Source organism: Microtus oregoni, unplaced genomic scaffold (assembly GCF_018167655.1).
Source record: "Microtus oregoni isolate MIOR12 unplaced genomic scaffold, Mior012 000067F_ref0000223, whole genome shotgun sequence".
NCBI lineage: Eukaryota > Metazoa > Chordata > Mammalia > Rodentia > Cricetidae > Microtus > Microtus oregoni.
Genome location: NW_024543974.1, coordinates 1,208,230 through 1,224,589, shown reverse-complemented (window position 1 = coordinate 1,224,589; position 16,360 = coordinate 1,208,230). Strand labels below are relative to the sequence as shown.

General features: G+C 49.1%; 1 protein-coding gene across 1 annotated transcript in view; it reads left to right on the top strand.

The window, feature by feature from the left end:
* The first annotated feature begins 577 nt into the window (after positions 1–577).
* LOC121440428 (zinc finger protein 185-like) overlaps positions 578–16,360 on the top strand; it is a 35,925-nt gene continuing 20,142 nt past the window's right edge. The window contains exons 1-15 of the mRNA XM_041641185.1: positions 578–792; positions 1,124–1,186; positions 2,466–2,504; positions 2,590–2,667; positions 3,188–3,274; positions 3,945–4,028; positions 4,982–5,065; positions 5,331–5,369; positions 6,310–6,384; positions 6,540–6,629; positions 7,173–7,259; positions 8,521–8,619; positions 9,298–9,396; positions 12,035–12,100; positions 15,288–15,482. Of these exons, the coding sequence (XP_041497119.1) occupies positions 578–792; positions 1,124–1,186; positions 2,466–2,504; positions 2,590–2,667; positions 3,188–3,274; positions 3,945–4,028; positions 4,982–5,065; positions 5,331–5,369; positions 6,310–6,384; positions 6,540–6,629; positions 7,173–7,259; positions 8,521–8,619; positions 9,298–9,396; positions 12,035–12,100; positions 15,288–15,482 (1,400 nt within the window). The remainder of the gene's footprint in view (positions 793–1,123; positions 1,187–2,465; positions 2,505–2,589; positions 2,668–3,187; positions 3,275–3,944; positions 4,029–4,981; positions 5,066–5,330; positions 5,370–6,309; positions 6,385–6,539; positions 6,630–7,172; positions 7,260–8,520; positions 8,620–9,297; positions 9,397–12,034; positions 12,101–15,287; positions 15,483–16,360) is intronic.

Sequence of the window (16,360 nt, the reverse complement as noted above, 5' to 3'; positions counted from 1 at the left end):
GTGTGGGTAGAGGGGATGAGTATGGATGGACCTGTGTGTACATGTTCATATGCACATGTGGAAATCAGAGGTCAATAGCAGGGGTCTTTATCACTGTCTGCCTTACTGTATGAAATAGGAACTCTCCGTAAACCTAGAGTTCACCCATTTGGCTAGACTGACTGTCCAGCAAGCCTCAGGGATCCTGCTATCTTTGCCTTCCCACTGATAGCAATAAGGATGTATTATTATGCCTAGCACTGACTGAGCCATTTCCACATCCCCCCAAGCTTCACTTCTCAAAAGTCCCACTACCTCTTTGGGGACCAAGCTTCCAACACAAGAGCCCTTAGGGGACACACCACATTCACACTCTAGAGGTGACCAATAAGCCATTAGAAATTCATGTATTGACAAATCTGTGTTTGTCTTTGATCCCAGGAGCCCACTGAATCCACTAGTAACATTACAACTCTGTTGAAAACGAAACATCATGAGCACTTCAGGAGGTAATGGAAAAGGTGAGCCTGAGCTACATGTCTGCTTGAATTATCACCAGCAAACCCCTAGAGGGACATGAACGTTGCCCAGGCAGCCGATGGATGACTTCATAATGGGATGGCTGGCAAGGGCCCTGGGACTAGGGGCTGGGGTTCCCTCGTTAAGGCTCTTAGGTTTGCCCCTGCCAGGGAAACCTTTGTCAGCCAGTGAAGAGGAGCAGAAAAATGTCCTGAAGCAAATGAAAGTGCGAAATACACTGAAGGGCGACAAGAGCTGGATAACTAAGCACGAAGACTCAGATGACCATGCTGTGTAAGTCCAGGAGGCAAGTCCAGAAGGGAAGGCAGCAATCAACACTGAGGGTGGGGGCATGGCACCCAACCCTAGCTAGGGATGCTGAGGACATTCCACCATTTAGAGCTAGGTCAGGCTGTGGGTCACCAACCAGGTGAGGGTAAAGCCTGAACACAGCCACAGATGGGATGCTGAGGCATGTGTGGTCACACACCTGTAAGGTAGGTCGGGAGAGGAAAAGGTAAGATGTGGTGATGGTGCATAGTAGGCCGGTTTGGGGATGGAGCCACAGGTTAACAGGTGGCAGGGAGCATGGGAGCCACTATATTCAAGTCCTGTCTTTCCACAGAGCGCTTCCCTCAGGACAAAACTACGCTACACCCTCATCAGTTGGAGAGGGATCAAATGCCAGGTAAGAGGTGGTACCTAACTGAGTCTTAAATGGACCCCAGAGGCTCTTCTGCTGCAAGGAGGGGTGGACATCACATAGGGAGCACATAGGGAGGCTGAATTGAGTCATTTGAAATACATGGATAAGACAGGCTCTTTGGGCTTCCCTTTGAATGTTTTTTTTAAAGATTTATTTATTTATTATATATACAGTATTCTGTCTGTCTGCTTGCTGGCCAGAAGAGGGCACCAGATCTCATTACAGATGGCTGTGAGCCACAATGTGCTTGCTGGAAAATGAACTCAGGACCTCTGAAAGAGCAGTCAGTGCTCTTAACCTCTGAGCCATCTATCCAGCCCCAATTATTTTTTAAGATTTATTTATTTAAGATTTATTTATTTATTGTGTAGGCCAGAAGAAGGCACCAGATCTCATTACAGATGGTTGTAAGCCACCATGTGGTTGCTGGGAATTGAACTCAGGACCTTTAGATGAGCAGGCGGTGCTCTTAACTAGCTTCCCTTTGAATGTTTCTGCAACTTGGCTATCTCCAAGAAGCTGCTCCCTGATAAAATCACAGTCTATAGGAATAAATGCTAGCTAGGGCTTTGTGGTACCCTTAGACCTACCTAGCTGCACAATTCCAGCCCAGAACTCTAATATTTCTGGATAGGACGATCTGCTGAGACCTGTCCTCTCGCCAACTCCTTGAAGGGGCCCTCATTGCCTTGCCTGAGCCCAAGATTACCCCCTCACTACTTCTAGCATGCTCTCCCTAGTGCCCCCCCAAGTCTTCTGAACACCATCTTTTGTTGACACATAGCAAGCCCCAGTGCCCAGAAACTAACATTTTCCACTTTCAGCCCCACTAGGGGCCAGAGGAGTGGTAAGAGAAGGCCAAAGAGCATTACCTTCTGTTCGCTTCAGCCCCAGACTGAGGCAGCCTGGGCTCTGACCAAGGGACTTTCAGTCTGATCCAGGAGGCCCTGGTGCCTGGAAAAGCAGAAACTTCTGGAACTCTGCAGTAAATGTTAAACCATAGAGCAAGCCTGCCTGGCACCCTGTTGTAAGCCAGGACTATGCTGGGCATGGCTGGGGTGGAGTCAGCCATGGCAAGGTTCCTGGGAGAGACTGAAGGAAAGCTAGGTGGAGCAAAGTGGGCACCTGGCCACTATATTGGGATACACCTGACCACTATACTGGGATAGCCATCTGCTGTAGTTGAGAACCAGTAAAAATCGGTGGCCTGAGCTCTGTAGTGAAGCTGCCATTCCCTTCATGTTTCCTTTTCTCTTGGCAGTTCTCCGAACACAAAGGCTCCTGCTGGTTACATCATACGGTAAGTGAACTCAAGACTCTACCTGCATCCTCATACCACTAGGGCCACACCCAGACTTCTCAATACCTTTCGGTGTCTCTTGTAGGGGAGTGTTCACCCGAACAATAGACAGCTCATCTAACTCCCAACAGCACCACTCTAAGACCAATGGAGCTCCAAGAAGGTACATCCTTTGTATGCTGGCCAGATGCTCAATAGGAAGGTGGGGGAGTCTTGTCCCGAGCCAAGACCAAGGAAGGGCTAGCAGAGGAGTAAGAGAATGTCCTGCCTGGCTCTGGCCACTGGCCAAGGGCAGTGGCTGGGAGGGGAGCTCTGCATAGAGATGTGGATTATGCCTCCACTTCCTAGTGCCCACAGGCCTTTATTTTACTTACCCCATGTCCCATTGGCCTCACAGCTGGCACCTTGCTGAGAATATTGAAGTCATGTGCTTAGTTCACCTTCCTACTATGCCAAGGAGGCATGTTATGTAAACACCTTGCAATTAGTCATTATGCAAATGAGAGCCTGGCGGGCTGTTTCCTTGTGATGGAGCTGGGTCTGTCATGCTCAAAGTGCCTGGCAGGGCTGACGACAAGGAAGAACATCTCCTAGTGGCCCGCATCTCTACGGGGCTGTGTGGGTAAAGGTAGAGGCAAGAGCTGACCTGTGGTTGGGCAGATGGAAATGTCTTGCTCTTCTAGTGCTTCTGGACTGCCAGGAGCAGCTAATTCTGCTTCTGCTCCGCACTCCTCTGCTTATAAGATGACTACGGAAGATTATAAGAAACTGTAAGTATATAATGATCCCAGACACTGAACCCATCGAGGGGAGATGGACACTTACTTCTAAACTAGTCACTTATCTGGGGAGATCTAGTCTTATTGGCTTGACAGCCTTGCCACTTATAACTGTGGCCTGGAGCAGAGGGTGACACAGCTCTAGAAAATTGAATGGCTATTTCTAATACAATTATATGAGGCAAAGCAAAAGCTGTAAGAAACTTCTGGAAGGAGCACATTCTAGAAAATGGACAATGAGCCATGGCTATGAGGCCTGCTGCTCACTGTCTGTGTTTTCTGGATATATCCCTGTGCCCCTTCTTAGGTCTCAAGTTCTCAGGCAGGACTGGCTTCAGCTAAGCTATGCTCGGAGGCATGATGTTTCTTACATTGTCACTGTCCCCATAGACTATTGCTGTGGGCATTTTGTGTCTAAAGCTTCGCTTCACTTGAGGTTCCTTCCAAGGGCCCCAGTCCCAGGAGGAGAGCTCTGGACAAATGTCTGGATTGTGCCAGCACTTCCCAGGACTCCACATCCTTGTACAGCTTATTCCTTGCCCCATCGTCCTGTTAGTGGCATTGGCAGTCATGAAGCCAAGGTGCTAAGGGGAGTAACTTGCAACAGGGAACAGGAAGGACATGGAGGAAGAAGATTCATAACTATTTCTCTCCCCCACAGGGCACCGTACAACATCAGGCACAGCTCCACATCAGAGACCGAGGAAGTGGAGGTGCCCTTCACCTCAGATGAACAGAGACGGAGGTAATGTTAGCCTTTATAAGCATAGCCATGAGTACGGCCAGGGCCAGAGCCTGTGCTGGAAAGTATTCTACCAGTCAGAGCACAAAGTGCATAGCACATAATCCGTGAGGACACTCATGGTGTGTAGGTCCAGTTGGCATTCCACAAGTTCGTGAACATCTCAGTGCTGGGCCAGCTCAGGAGACGCTCCTGAGAACCTTGCATGGGTAGAATCTAGGAAACACAGGACTATGGATAAGGCTCACATGTAGATTCAAACTGTCTCAAGAAACTTGAATAATATTCAGGGTAAAGTGCCCCGGGAAAGGCTGTCTGCACCCGCCATCTCTGGGTTTATTGTGTTTGCAGTGTTGTTTGGTTGCAGGAATGGTCTCCAGAGTTTCAAGTGCCCCTTGCTTACAACGGAGGAGCCCAACTAAAGGCCAGCATCAGCCAGCTCATATGTGCTTTAGGAAGCATAGTGACAGTCCCTTTTGAAGGCCTGGAAGGATGGCACTTCTGTGCAAAAAGAGCACACAGTTGCATGAGCTTTGAAATCTGGATAGTGCAGGGCCATGGGGAATGAATAAGAAACTCTGGAGGTGCCTCACATTGAATGCCATTCTGACACTTGCTTAGGTGTGTGCACTTAGGCAAACAACCAGAGCAGTGGCCAGGCTCCATCAGTTATGGAGTATATCAGCACCTACTTGCCTGGTTGTGAGGATCGATGAACCAGTGTGAGAATGTCAGCATCCAGGGCTGAGCTTGACATGTGCTACATGCTCCCTAAGAAAAGGTCCTTCCCTCAGTGTCCATGGTTCCTCTGAATAGTTTTTAGAGCAGTGCTATCCTAGCTTACCCTCCTCAACTCCCTGAGGGTATTCCTGGGCCAGTCCATGAATCTCCAAGGCTAGGCTGGCAGAGTGGCTAGTTTGACACACGTCAGATGCCCTCACCTCATACCACCCCAGGTCACAAGCTGCAAGTGGTGTTTTGAGGAAGACGGCCCCACGGGAACACTCTTATGTCCTCTCAGCGGCTAAGAAGTCCACTAGGTAAGTTGTCCAGGAATGAGGCCCCGTGGGCTTGAGCCTGCCTTGGCCATTACTGACTCCATGACCTGAGGTCCTTCTCTACTGGGGTTTCGGCTTTCCTCTGACTGGTGAAAGAATAAGGGTATTCCAGCTTTGACCTTCTGGCGAGTCTCAGATGTACTTCTTAGAATAAAATCAGGAGGTACTGGGAACAGGAGAGGCTGTAAGATGGCACCTGCCCTTCAGCTTTTTCCAACATGTTACCACTCTGCTTCCTTTCTAGCAGTCCTACCCAGGAGCTGCAGGCCCCATTTATTGCAAAGAGGTGAGTATCACCAAGGGAAGGGAAGCCTCAGGAGCCAAATGCTAGCCAGGCAGCGAGCCTCCTGTCAGGGAGCAAAGAGAGTTGTCCTCCCCAGTCATAGCAAGAGTCCATTTGCTCTGGCCCTGCCCTGTACTCTCCTGTTGCCCAGAACCCCGAGAGATACTCCCTAGGAGTTGATGAGGATGTTATGGATTGGTCCTCTAGGGCAAACGGGGAAAAGGGGAATGGTTGCTTTGTCAGGAGACTACTAGCTGAGTGAGGCAAGGATCAATTTCTGTCGGAGGAAAATGATGGATAGAAGATAGAGAAGAAACTTATATGAAGGTGAATCTGAGGGACTGGGACCTTTAGTTGAGTGGACATCAAAGGCCTTCCAGATAAGGTGGCATCCATAATAAGCTGTAGGTGGAAAGTCAGTGAGGAACCAGTGTTCCGGCCAATACCTAGGCAGAGCAAAGAGCGGAGTGGAAATAGGGTGCTGTTGAGTGACAGTCACTGACAAGAAAGCAGGGAGCGGCAGCACAAAGTACTGGAGAATAGTGGGTGCTTCTTAGCTCTCAATAATGGGGTAGAATGCTTTAAAACCCCAGAAGTGGAGGTCAGAACTCTGAAATTGGGGTGTTGGAAGGATTGGGACAAATCGTATTTGCCTCACCAAGCTAATGTCTTGTTCATTCACATCGATTGTATCTGTGTCCAGATTTCCTTAGTCTCAGAAGGACATTGCCATTGGATTCAGGGCCTCTCCTAATTTAGCAGGACCTCGTCTTAACCTTTTTATATCTCCTAAGAACCTATTTCCAAATGAAGTTCCCTGGGATCCAGGAACTAGCCCAATGATAATGTCCTACCCACTCCCCCTGAGCTGGAGTGGCCAAGACACCGGTAAAAGCATCAAGATAGCTGAGAAAACCACAGGGACCTCTTTTCTTGCCCACAGGGTTGATGTGGATGAGGATGTGCCTCCCGAGAAAAAACAGGAGCCCGCTGCTCTAGCACGATCTGTTTCTGGCAGGTAACAGTCACTCCTTAGCTGTGAGAGACGGGCCACTGCAGTGGCGTCCTGTTCTTACACTTGCTCCTGGTACTTCTCTAACTTGGCCAAGTTTACCCCACCTAGGGGGCAGGCCTGTTGTCTCCAGCACTTCTCACATCTGCCTTCTTTGCCAGTGTAAATGGAGGAAGAGCCCACGTGTCTCAAGCAATTCTACTTGGGTGTATACCAAGTATTCCCAGCCCCTCTGGAAGCCAGGAACCCAGGTGGGTTTCAAGAACCATCTCTGGACTATGAGCTGGTAACATGGTTTCCCGCTGGTCTGACTGGCTGTGTTTGGCAACCTAGGAAGGTCTAGTGCTGCGGTGACAGTGCCAGGTCATCTAAGTTCTGCCTGTCTCACTTTCAGGTTGCTGCCTCCCATACCCTGGTGGCCTTTCTAAAATGTCAACCTAGCCATGTCAGACCCTCGTCTCTACTTCAAGCCCATTTCACAGCTTCCTCTTAGCAGACACATCTGTTCAAATGTCCATCTAGAAGACCCTGTACTTTCTAAGATTGGCCTAGAGTCAGCTCCAAGTAGGAGACTGGCAATACCCTTTCACCCGCCTACAATCAGTGACTTGAAATTAGTTACAGTGCCAAGAAGACTCAAACAAAGAACAGATGAGGGCAAAGAGGTGGGGAAGATGGGTCTGGGTATCACACTGCAGCTAAGCACCAGACAGAGAATGCTCTTGGGTGCTGACACAGAGGGAAAGAGGAAGCTTCTCTCCCAGAAATTCTCCAGTCTCTCCTTTGGCCCGCAGTTTGAAAACTGAGGAGATCGTCCGTTTGCAGATCACAACCCCCAGAGCAGGACTCCGCCTGGTGGCCCCGGACTTGGAAGCCCTGAGGTACTGAGGCCCCATTGCTGTCCTGCCTCCCTTTGCACCATTCTCAAGATGAGTAGGAGGCAGGAGGCTCAGTCTAGCACTGTGGGGATAACTAGTTGGTAAAAGGTGTGGCCAATCTGCATTCTCTACCAGTCTCTCCATATTTTATTCAACAATAATTATGTAATGAGTATTTGGTTTTTGTGAGGCCAAAAGCCTGGCCCTGAGACCCAGTGGTAACTGGAACTCCCTGGGACAGAACTACTGATTCTGACAAGATCAACCATAGCATGTCCTCAGAAAGTGACAGGACTAACCAGCCAAACTGGGTGGGGACACTGGGTCTGTGTATTTTAGAACCAAGGTCTGTGTATTTTAGAAGGCATTGGGGTGGGGTTCTTGGGTCTGCTTCCATGGTTTATAATGCCACAGTGCCCTGTGCTTAAGATGAGGAGCACAAAGGTCCAAGCTCTTTTCCTGGGAGAAGCAGCACGATCCCAGACGAAGGAGCACAGCTCTCTGGTCTCCTGAGCATCAGGTGGGACACCTGGAAACCAGGCATGGATGACAATATTACCCAGCACTCCATCATCAATCACCTAACACTCTGCCACCTTTCTTTCTGTCTGACTTCCACGTTCCTGCCTGGGGACATTTGGAGGTCATTAGATGATGGCAGGAAAGGAGTGTGAGTAGCAGTTGGTGGAGTATGTGGACAGGGAAGAACACTGGAACATGAATTGGTAAAGGACAGATAAGGTGGAGAAGATAAAAGGATACCAGAAATATGGAACCAGGGAAACAGAGGGTATCACAGGGCTGAGGGAAGAGAGATTGGAAGTCTGAGGGAGAGACCCACTGGTGGGTGACCCAGAGTAATGCCAAGACTGACTCCTGGACTTGATAACACGGCTCCCTGATGAGGAATTAGGATTAGAAAGTTGAGGGCAGATGCCTGGGCTCCAGCTCTTCTTGTTACTTGTGGAACTTGGAGCACACCGGCTCAGGCCTTCTGAGCATCAAGCGGCTCATCTGGAAAACGCGCATGGATGGCAATAGTACCCATGTCTTGAAACTGATGTGGAGAATTAACCTGTGGAAAGTTGGAAGAATAGAGTCTGGCCCCTAGTCGATACCAGTGAGGAGTAGTGAGGATTTGTGAGTTGGCCAGCCCATCATTAGCAAATTTTCAGCACCTAAGAGACAAGCAACATCTAAGGATGAGGTGAGCATCAGAGTGTGGGTGGCTGAGGAGTAGTTAAGTCATTTCTTTCCTCTGCAGGCCTTCCCATAAAACCAATGAAGCATCATGCTCTGAAGACTTCAACAGAGATTCAGCTTGGGAGGCTAAGTTTAAGAATTGCAACACAGATTTGGAAAGGTAACTCACTGCGGTGAATAGACCTTCCCCAGAATATAAAGCCCATGTGCACTCAACCAAAGGACTTCCATGGGCCTGGATCCAAAGTCAGCAGCTGAACTAAAGATCAGCACTATACTATTGCTACCTGTCTGCAGAGGGGAAAGTTGAGGGGGAGAGAGGGGGGGCCTAGAGAGAGCAAAACTGTAGTATTTCCCCAAATATCAAATTGCAGAGGGGCACCAACTCCAGACCAGGCTCTCCCTCTCACAATTCTCCCCCTCCCCCGCTTTTCATTTGGGAGCTCTAGACCCCTAGTGTGGACTGAACCCTGAGAATGAGGGAAGGGGGCCTTAGATGGATGAGGAAGGGAAGTTTTTCTGTCTGCCCTCTCTGACTTGCTAGCAACCCCAATTCCCTGTCTCTTGCTCTGGTGAGCATTGGCCACTAATGTGGCTACCTCCCCCTGAGTTTCTAGCTCATTTGGTTTCTGTTCATGTTCCTTGCCCATTAAATTTGAGTGAAACAGAAATACTTGCTGAAAGAGTCCACTTAGGCTTGGATTGACTCTGATCAGAGCAGTTTAGGGAGCTAAGCAAGGACTTCTGCTCCCAAGTCATCAGACATACACTCAAGACATCAAAATTACACAAGGTTGCGCCTGATCAAAGTCAACAAATGCTTCTCTTCCAATATCAGATCAGCTGCACAGTTGGGTGGTGGCAGCGAGGAACCAGAAGCCCCAGAATCCCCACCAGAAGGTTTGGCTGGAGCAGGTGCGGGTGCAGAGCAAAAAGGGTAAGATTCTAGTGGGAGACAGTTCTCACAGATCCCTGTGACAGACCAGGTTCAAGCAGCCAAACTGCTTGCACTGCTGGGATCGGGACTCCTCTCTCCGGTACTCCCCCATCCTTTGCTCTTGGATTTTCTGCTCTTGGATTTACTTCCATTTCGGTCTAGCCACTGCCACACCTCTATCACTGACTCTCGGATTCCTCCAGAGCAAATGCAAGGCACTAACTCCCAGCTAAAGGCCTAGCCCTCAGCAAGGACCGGTCCTGGGTGGAATAAACTAAAAGAAACAAACTAACAAATGACATAAAAATGGAAGAATCAGTGCCTTCTTCCTTCATGGCTGAGCTCTGAAGACAAATCTAGGGTCCCTTTGTCTCTTTCTCCCTTTCCAGAAGAGGAAGAAGCCCCTCCATCTCTTGCTTGCCTCGCACTCTTCCCTGATCAAATGTTCTGAGAGTCATTGAAAGAAGCCCTGGCTGAGTCAGGAGCCACTCTTAGCGGGTGATTTGAGGAATCATCCCCGGAGACAAAGGCTAGTTATACAGATGTTGGCAAAATAATAGTACAGTTTCAAACTGTGCTAACAACATTATGGTTGGTCTGTAGAGAGCTGAAACTGCTAGAGGGCCAGCCCAGCCCCATGACCTCCTGAAGTCTACCCAGAAGGATCCTGGGAGGATGCTCTTCTGGCTGCTTCCCCAACTGGATTTCTCACTAACTTAACTAGTTGCAGTGGGTGCCTGGAACCAGACATAGTAGGCACCACCTCTAAAATCTGCTTTTGAGCAGGTCTAGGAAAGGCCATTGGGTCATGGACTTGGTTCATTCTGCTGTCTGTGCAGACGTCAGAAAATCTTCCCAAAATGAACCAGGATACATTTATCCCCACTTTCAAGTTCCCGGTGGCCCCCCTCTAACTTGAAATTAAGTCCAAACTCCTCATAAAACAAATCCATTTCCTTAGAGTAAGACGAAACCTCAAAGTCATTTGCAAACTAGTATGAAGAATCTTCTAGATTTGTAGGATGCTTATTATAGTCCGTCACAGTCGTCTTATACTAGTTTTGACTTTGTGTGTACAAGTGTATGTGTGTTCATGTGGATGCTTATGTGTGTGCATGTGTGTTCAGGCCAGAGATCAACCTCTGGTGTTGTTTCTTAGGCACCATACACCTTGTGATTTGAGATAGGGTCTCATACCAGGACCTGGGCCTTACCAATTAGCAATCCCCAGGGGTCTGACTGTTTCTTCCTCCACTGTGCTGGGCTCACAAATGCACACCTCCACATCTGGCTTTTTGTTTTGCATATGAGTCCTGGGCATTGAATTGAAGCCAGGTCTTGGGCTTATAAGACAAACTCTTCATCATCATCTAAGCCATCCCTCCCACCCAATTGCTTTTTGTTTGCTTGTTTTTAAGAAAATGGTTTACAATCTTTCCAGACTGTAAGTTGCCCTCCTGGAAAGCACTACCCTCCTTTCCCAGTCATTTGTATGAGATTACTCATTAGTTGAATTTGGTTCTTATAATTGCGCAACTAACATAAGCAGGCTTAGGAGCCAACATAAAGGGCTCTGTTCATACGGAAGGCAGGGGCTTATGTAAGTGATGGGTGCACTGTGAGCATCAGTCTGCCAGGAAAGAAGATGGGGCCTAGGTCCGGGAAGCCTAGGTAAGAGAGTGCTATACCAGATCCACTGGGCAGATACAGATGGATTGTAAAGGAGCTATGCTTTTAACGGTGACCATAGATAGAGCTCAACAGGAGTGGAGAACATGTTCGCAGACGCAATGACCCAAATGTTATTTAAAGTAGCTGGCTATGAACTGAGAATGCTCATGAGACAGATATGATTATCATTCATAATTTATTAACTGATAAAACTGATGACCAAACAAGATCCCAGAGCTTAGAGGCATCAAAACTGTGGTTTGAGTCCACATTATGCTACCCCAGATAACGGGCTGTTTGGGGATGAAAGTGAGTCTTACTCCCCCAAGCATCTACGTGAGCAGCTCTTTCTTCATTGCCCAGCGTCTGCTAGGGCCATAGAGTTGTGACCTCAGATTAGCTTTGCTCCCCTTCCACGGGCTGAACTCAGCTGCTGGCTTCACTCCTTTTCTAGGTCCGAGTGACTGTGCAGCCAGCACCTCAGGAACTGACCCTGCTGTCACACAGAGCCCTCCCAGCTTTCTCAGTTCCAGTGGCCAAGGATCCCCTTATCTTCAGACCTTTGCCCCATCAAATAGTCATGGCTGGACCGAAAGCCTGCTAGGGGGCTGACCCAGAACTGTGTCCCGGCCATTGAAAGTACTACAAGAGGGACATGTGATGAGTTTGTTGGCCCAGAAATATCAGCACCAACCTACATGCACCCACTTGGGGTAGTGGTGGAGATTTGTGGAAAAGGGGGCTGAGCAGCCACTCTCGGTGAACCCCTCCTGTATAGACTGTAGTCTGCCCCAACCAGCTGGATTGTGGGAAAGAAATCTCAGGGAGAGACAGACAGGCAGCACTAGGAATGGCAGTGACTGGCGGAATCAAAGACAGGACAATCTTTACTGACAAACTCAGTCCTTCCCTTTCCCCTGAGAAGGCATTCTGAGCCTTAGCAGACTTTTGTGCTTTCTTCCCTCAGGTCTGGCGCCATGATAATTTCTTTTCTGACTGACAAGAAGAGCAACAGTGCAACAGACTCCAAGGGGTAAGGCATTAGCAGACAGTGCTAGAAACCCAGCGGCTTGGGTAGCTATCAGGCTTTGGCTAGGAAGATGAAGCCAGCTATGTCTGTGAGCTGGCCTGAAATATATGAAGAGACAAAAGATCCAGCTGGAACTTTTTGGCCTGTCTGTGCCAGGAAGCCTTCCGTTACATACCATTGCTTGCAATGAAGCACTCTCTAGTCCAGCGAGGTCACTTTCCTTCCGTTGTTGGTGTGGCACTTGGGCCACAGACAACGAAGATGTGCTCCTGCTTTCAATGAGCCCTCATTGACTAACAAATCAGTGCGACAGAGGAGGGGTCTTTGGGATAGCTTAGTGGAGAGTGGAAACCGACAGCCTCTCGAGCAATGAGAATAGAAACAGGGAGATAGAAGTAGAAGTAGATACAGTTTATTAAGAAAGAGAAGATCATTCCTGAGAAGAGAAGTAGGGAGCTGAGGGGATTGCTCAGCTAGCAAGGTGCTTATAGTGTAAGCACTAAGACCTGTATTCCACCTCCAGAACTCACACAAAACGCTTGGCATCCCAGCATCGGGGAAATGCAGACAGGAGACTCTCTGGGTCTTGCTGGTCTTACCTAATTGGTGGGCTCCAGGCCAGTGAGAGACCCTGTCTCAAAGGAGTTGATGCTGTAACTAAGGAGTAACACCTGGGGTGGTCCTCTAGCCTCCAGATGTGCAGGTACACATGCAAACACACACACACACACACACACACACACACACACACACACAGTTCTTTTGTTTTGTTTTGGGTTTTGGTTTTTTGAGACAGGGTTTTTCTGTACCTATGGAGCCTGTCCTAGAACTTGCGCTGTAGACCAGGCTGGCCTCGAACTCACAAAGATCCGCCTGCCTCTGCCTCCCAAGTGCTGGGATTAAAGGTGTGTGCCACCATGCCTTTAATTACTAGGAGAGCAATTCTTAATCAGAGGTTTGTTCTGCCTACCCCCTACCTTCCTGTGTGGTCTCATAATAAGCCGAGTTATTTTTGGATGTCACAGCCAAGAGTGGGTTCTAAAGGATAGGAATCTGGGCGCTGCTAAACAAGTGAAAATGTTGCCTGATTCTTTTCAAAGCACACACTAGCTTTATCCAGTCTACAATGTTCATTGTATTAAGGATGACAAGCCTTCTTCTATTACCATCTCTTCGGGGACACACACTGAAAATGTCAAAGTGAACCACGGGTACAATCAGACTGCCTCGAACACGCACCGCGGGTACAGAACGCGTGCGCCTGTACCTATTCTAATTAGACTGCCGCATACTTCAACTGCGCAGGTCTACAATTTGGTGCTATGCCTGCGGCTATGCGCATGCGCATGATGCGCTGCGCGTGGGTGTCTAGGCCAGAGCTTGGGTGTGAATTCGCCTACTCGCGCAGCCATTTCCTGCAGCCACTAGCTAGCTGGGGTATGAGACAGCAGGAAAGGCGAAATGGCTGCTCCAGAGACTAGCGTCAAGATTTCTCCTGCTGCAGTTCCTGTGCCAGCCACAAGATAGCGCTGGAGGATCACAAATGATCCTGGTTGCCCATTGCCCATCCCATCCCCCCCACCATCTCTGCGTGGGGGGTGGGGTGGGGAGGGTGCGGTTGGCTACAGTGGCCAATTTGTGGCTGGCCTCACCTGGGCTGTTTGCAGGGGTTACTACAGTACTGGCTGGACCTCAAGGTCATTCATGACTGACCTCTCTCTCCTGGACAGGGACTCTACTGTGTAATTTCACAGTTCCCTATACATTTGATAAACAAACTAATTGAGGAGCATGAGGTCAGGACCAGCCACGGGGCAAAACTTTGCCAAGGTCATAGAGTTAATTTAACTGTCAGAAGCTAGAGGGATTTTGCCCAGTATTCATTTGATTGTGCATAGAGGGCTGAGAGCTTGGATTCTGAAGCTTTGATTTAACTCTCTGGGACCTTTGGCGTGCTGCTCAGCTTGTACAGGAACAATAACAGAAATAGCTCCTACTATATAGACTTTAAAGAGAATAAATGGGTTTACATATGTAAAGCACACAGGACATTTGGGGAGTCACAAAATACTATCAAATACTCATTTTATAAAACCATCAAGCTAAAGGAAGTAGTTGTAGAGAAACTATCCGACGAGACTCCAGAGAGCTCGCCTCGCTTTCCCACTGCCGGTTTATTTTATCCATTTATTCAGTCATTTAATAACACACTGTTTGCCTTTTTCCTTCTAGCCCGAGTTGTTTCTAGTTTGCATCCTACATGAGAGGGTCTCACTGCTAGCAAGTGTTGCCAGGCAGTGAGTTACACTGTGGAAGGAGGCATATGTAGAGAGTGACGTTGTCTTCCAGGCAGAGTGTAGCTAGGTCAAGAGTTGGCAGTGGCTGTCTTGAACCACCAGATTCTGTGCAGGCTTCAGAGGCCTTCAAAGGCCTCCTTTGCTGCTATTTTCTCTTGGCCCACCGGACTTGCAAGCAGCTCAGCAGGAAACTAAGACACCTCCTCCCGGATGCTACATTGCACAGAAGGGCCTCCTGGGCGTGTCTGGCTGCTCGCTCTTTTTCATGACCTATAAAGTTTACAGCTCCTGAAGTTGCAGTGGCTTAGTGTTGGAGAGTCTTTGTTCTGTTGGCTCATTTGACCAGGACAACCTCTGTTTCTACTACTGCTTCTTCCCGATAGAGCTGGATGTGACAGTTGCTTTCTTTTCGCTGCAGAGGGGTTTTAGCTTCTCCTCACCTGAGGCTGAAAATCATGGCTACCACTCATTCTTTTTGATACAGCGGCTTAGAGCCCTGCCTGCTATGGGCTTGATGTGCACAGATGCGTTCCAGGGATAGTGGTCATGTTCTTCTCTTGTGGGAGGGTGGAATTAGGAGGGACTCAGGAGGGAATGCTGGGATACCAGGGTCCCAGTCTCAGTGCTTGAAGACAAGGGAGGGTGGGAGGAGGGGAACACCATCTAAGGGCGTCTGCTGCCTTTCCTGTGGCCCCTGCCATGGAGTGTGCAGCACGGGTGCTTCAGGCATTGCCCCATGGTCACAAACACTACTTTTAGTGACAAGGGAGCAGCAGTACCTGGCTCCTCTCTTTAGATGAGAGTATCCCATCCTCTGGCCATGGGAGATGCCAGTAGAGTGAGGTGGAACAGTCCCCTGGGACTCTCTCTCTATGATACTTTTTCTTCCTCAGCCCCTCAGCTGATGGGGAGATGAACATGGCTCCCATGACCATCCAGGCCTATCAGGAGACATATGGTACTACAGAAGGCAGCCAGGGAGACCCAGCTGTGGCCCCTCAACAGCCTGCAGATCCCAGCACCCTGGAGCTGGGGAACAACTTCAGTGTACTCAGTCAGCTCGCCCCATCTGAGGCCCGTACCAGCAGGTAAGGTCTTACCCTGGCCTTCTGATGCCTGTAGCCAAGGTGTGTGTGATGGCCACGCGGTAGGAGGGATCTGCTTCTCTCAGTCCAGGCCATTGTGTGACACACTGGCCCAGCCACTGCCTGGCTTCTTTTCTCAGGCAGCACTGACAACTTCCTGGGATTAGGAAGCTGGGATGGGGCTGTGATCACTGCAAGAAGCCTGGCCATTTCCCAGTGCACGAGGCAGGAGGGAAGTCTGTCTCCCAGAGTGTCTGTGTGTGGGGTCCTAGGGATGGTGAAGACTATTTTCATTTATACAATGATGGTGTCAAAGTATGACCCAGAGTATGAGTTCCATAGACTGTGAGGAAGGGAGAGAAAGGGTGAAGAAGAATGTTGGTGTTGGTGTCTGTGCCCGCATGACTGATGGGGACTGGGACTGGGATAGAGGTGACTATGAAGGCCAGGCTCTCGAGAATGCTCTTCGCCTGCCAGCCCACACATCTCTGGGCACGCACGCAGACCATTACATGCAGAGTCCTTGTGCTGCTTGGTGATTTCTAGGGTGCAAACAAAAGTGTTAGGCAGTCATGAGGAGCAAAGCAAAGGATTCCTCAGAGAAGACAGAGATACTGAGAAGAGTCAAGACTCTAGGAACCAGGGAGACAGGAGAAGGTACAGTTGAGCAAGGACATTGATTAAACAACTTCATACATGTGGCTTCTTCCTTCAGTGTGATAAAACCTGAAGCCTACTATTCAGAACAGTCAAGGGATTGAGGCAGCCTCGGTCTCCAGCTTCAGAGAAGTGGATAAAGGACATGCACTCCATGTGCACAGTGGAATTCTTTTTAGCCATAAAAAAAGTTACATCACTTGCAGGAAAAGGGGTGTAACTGG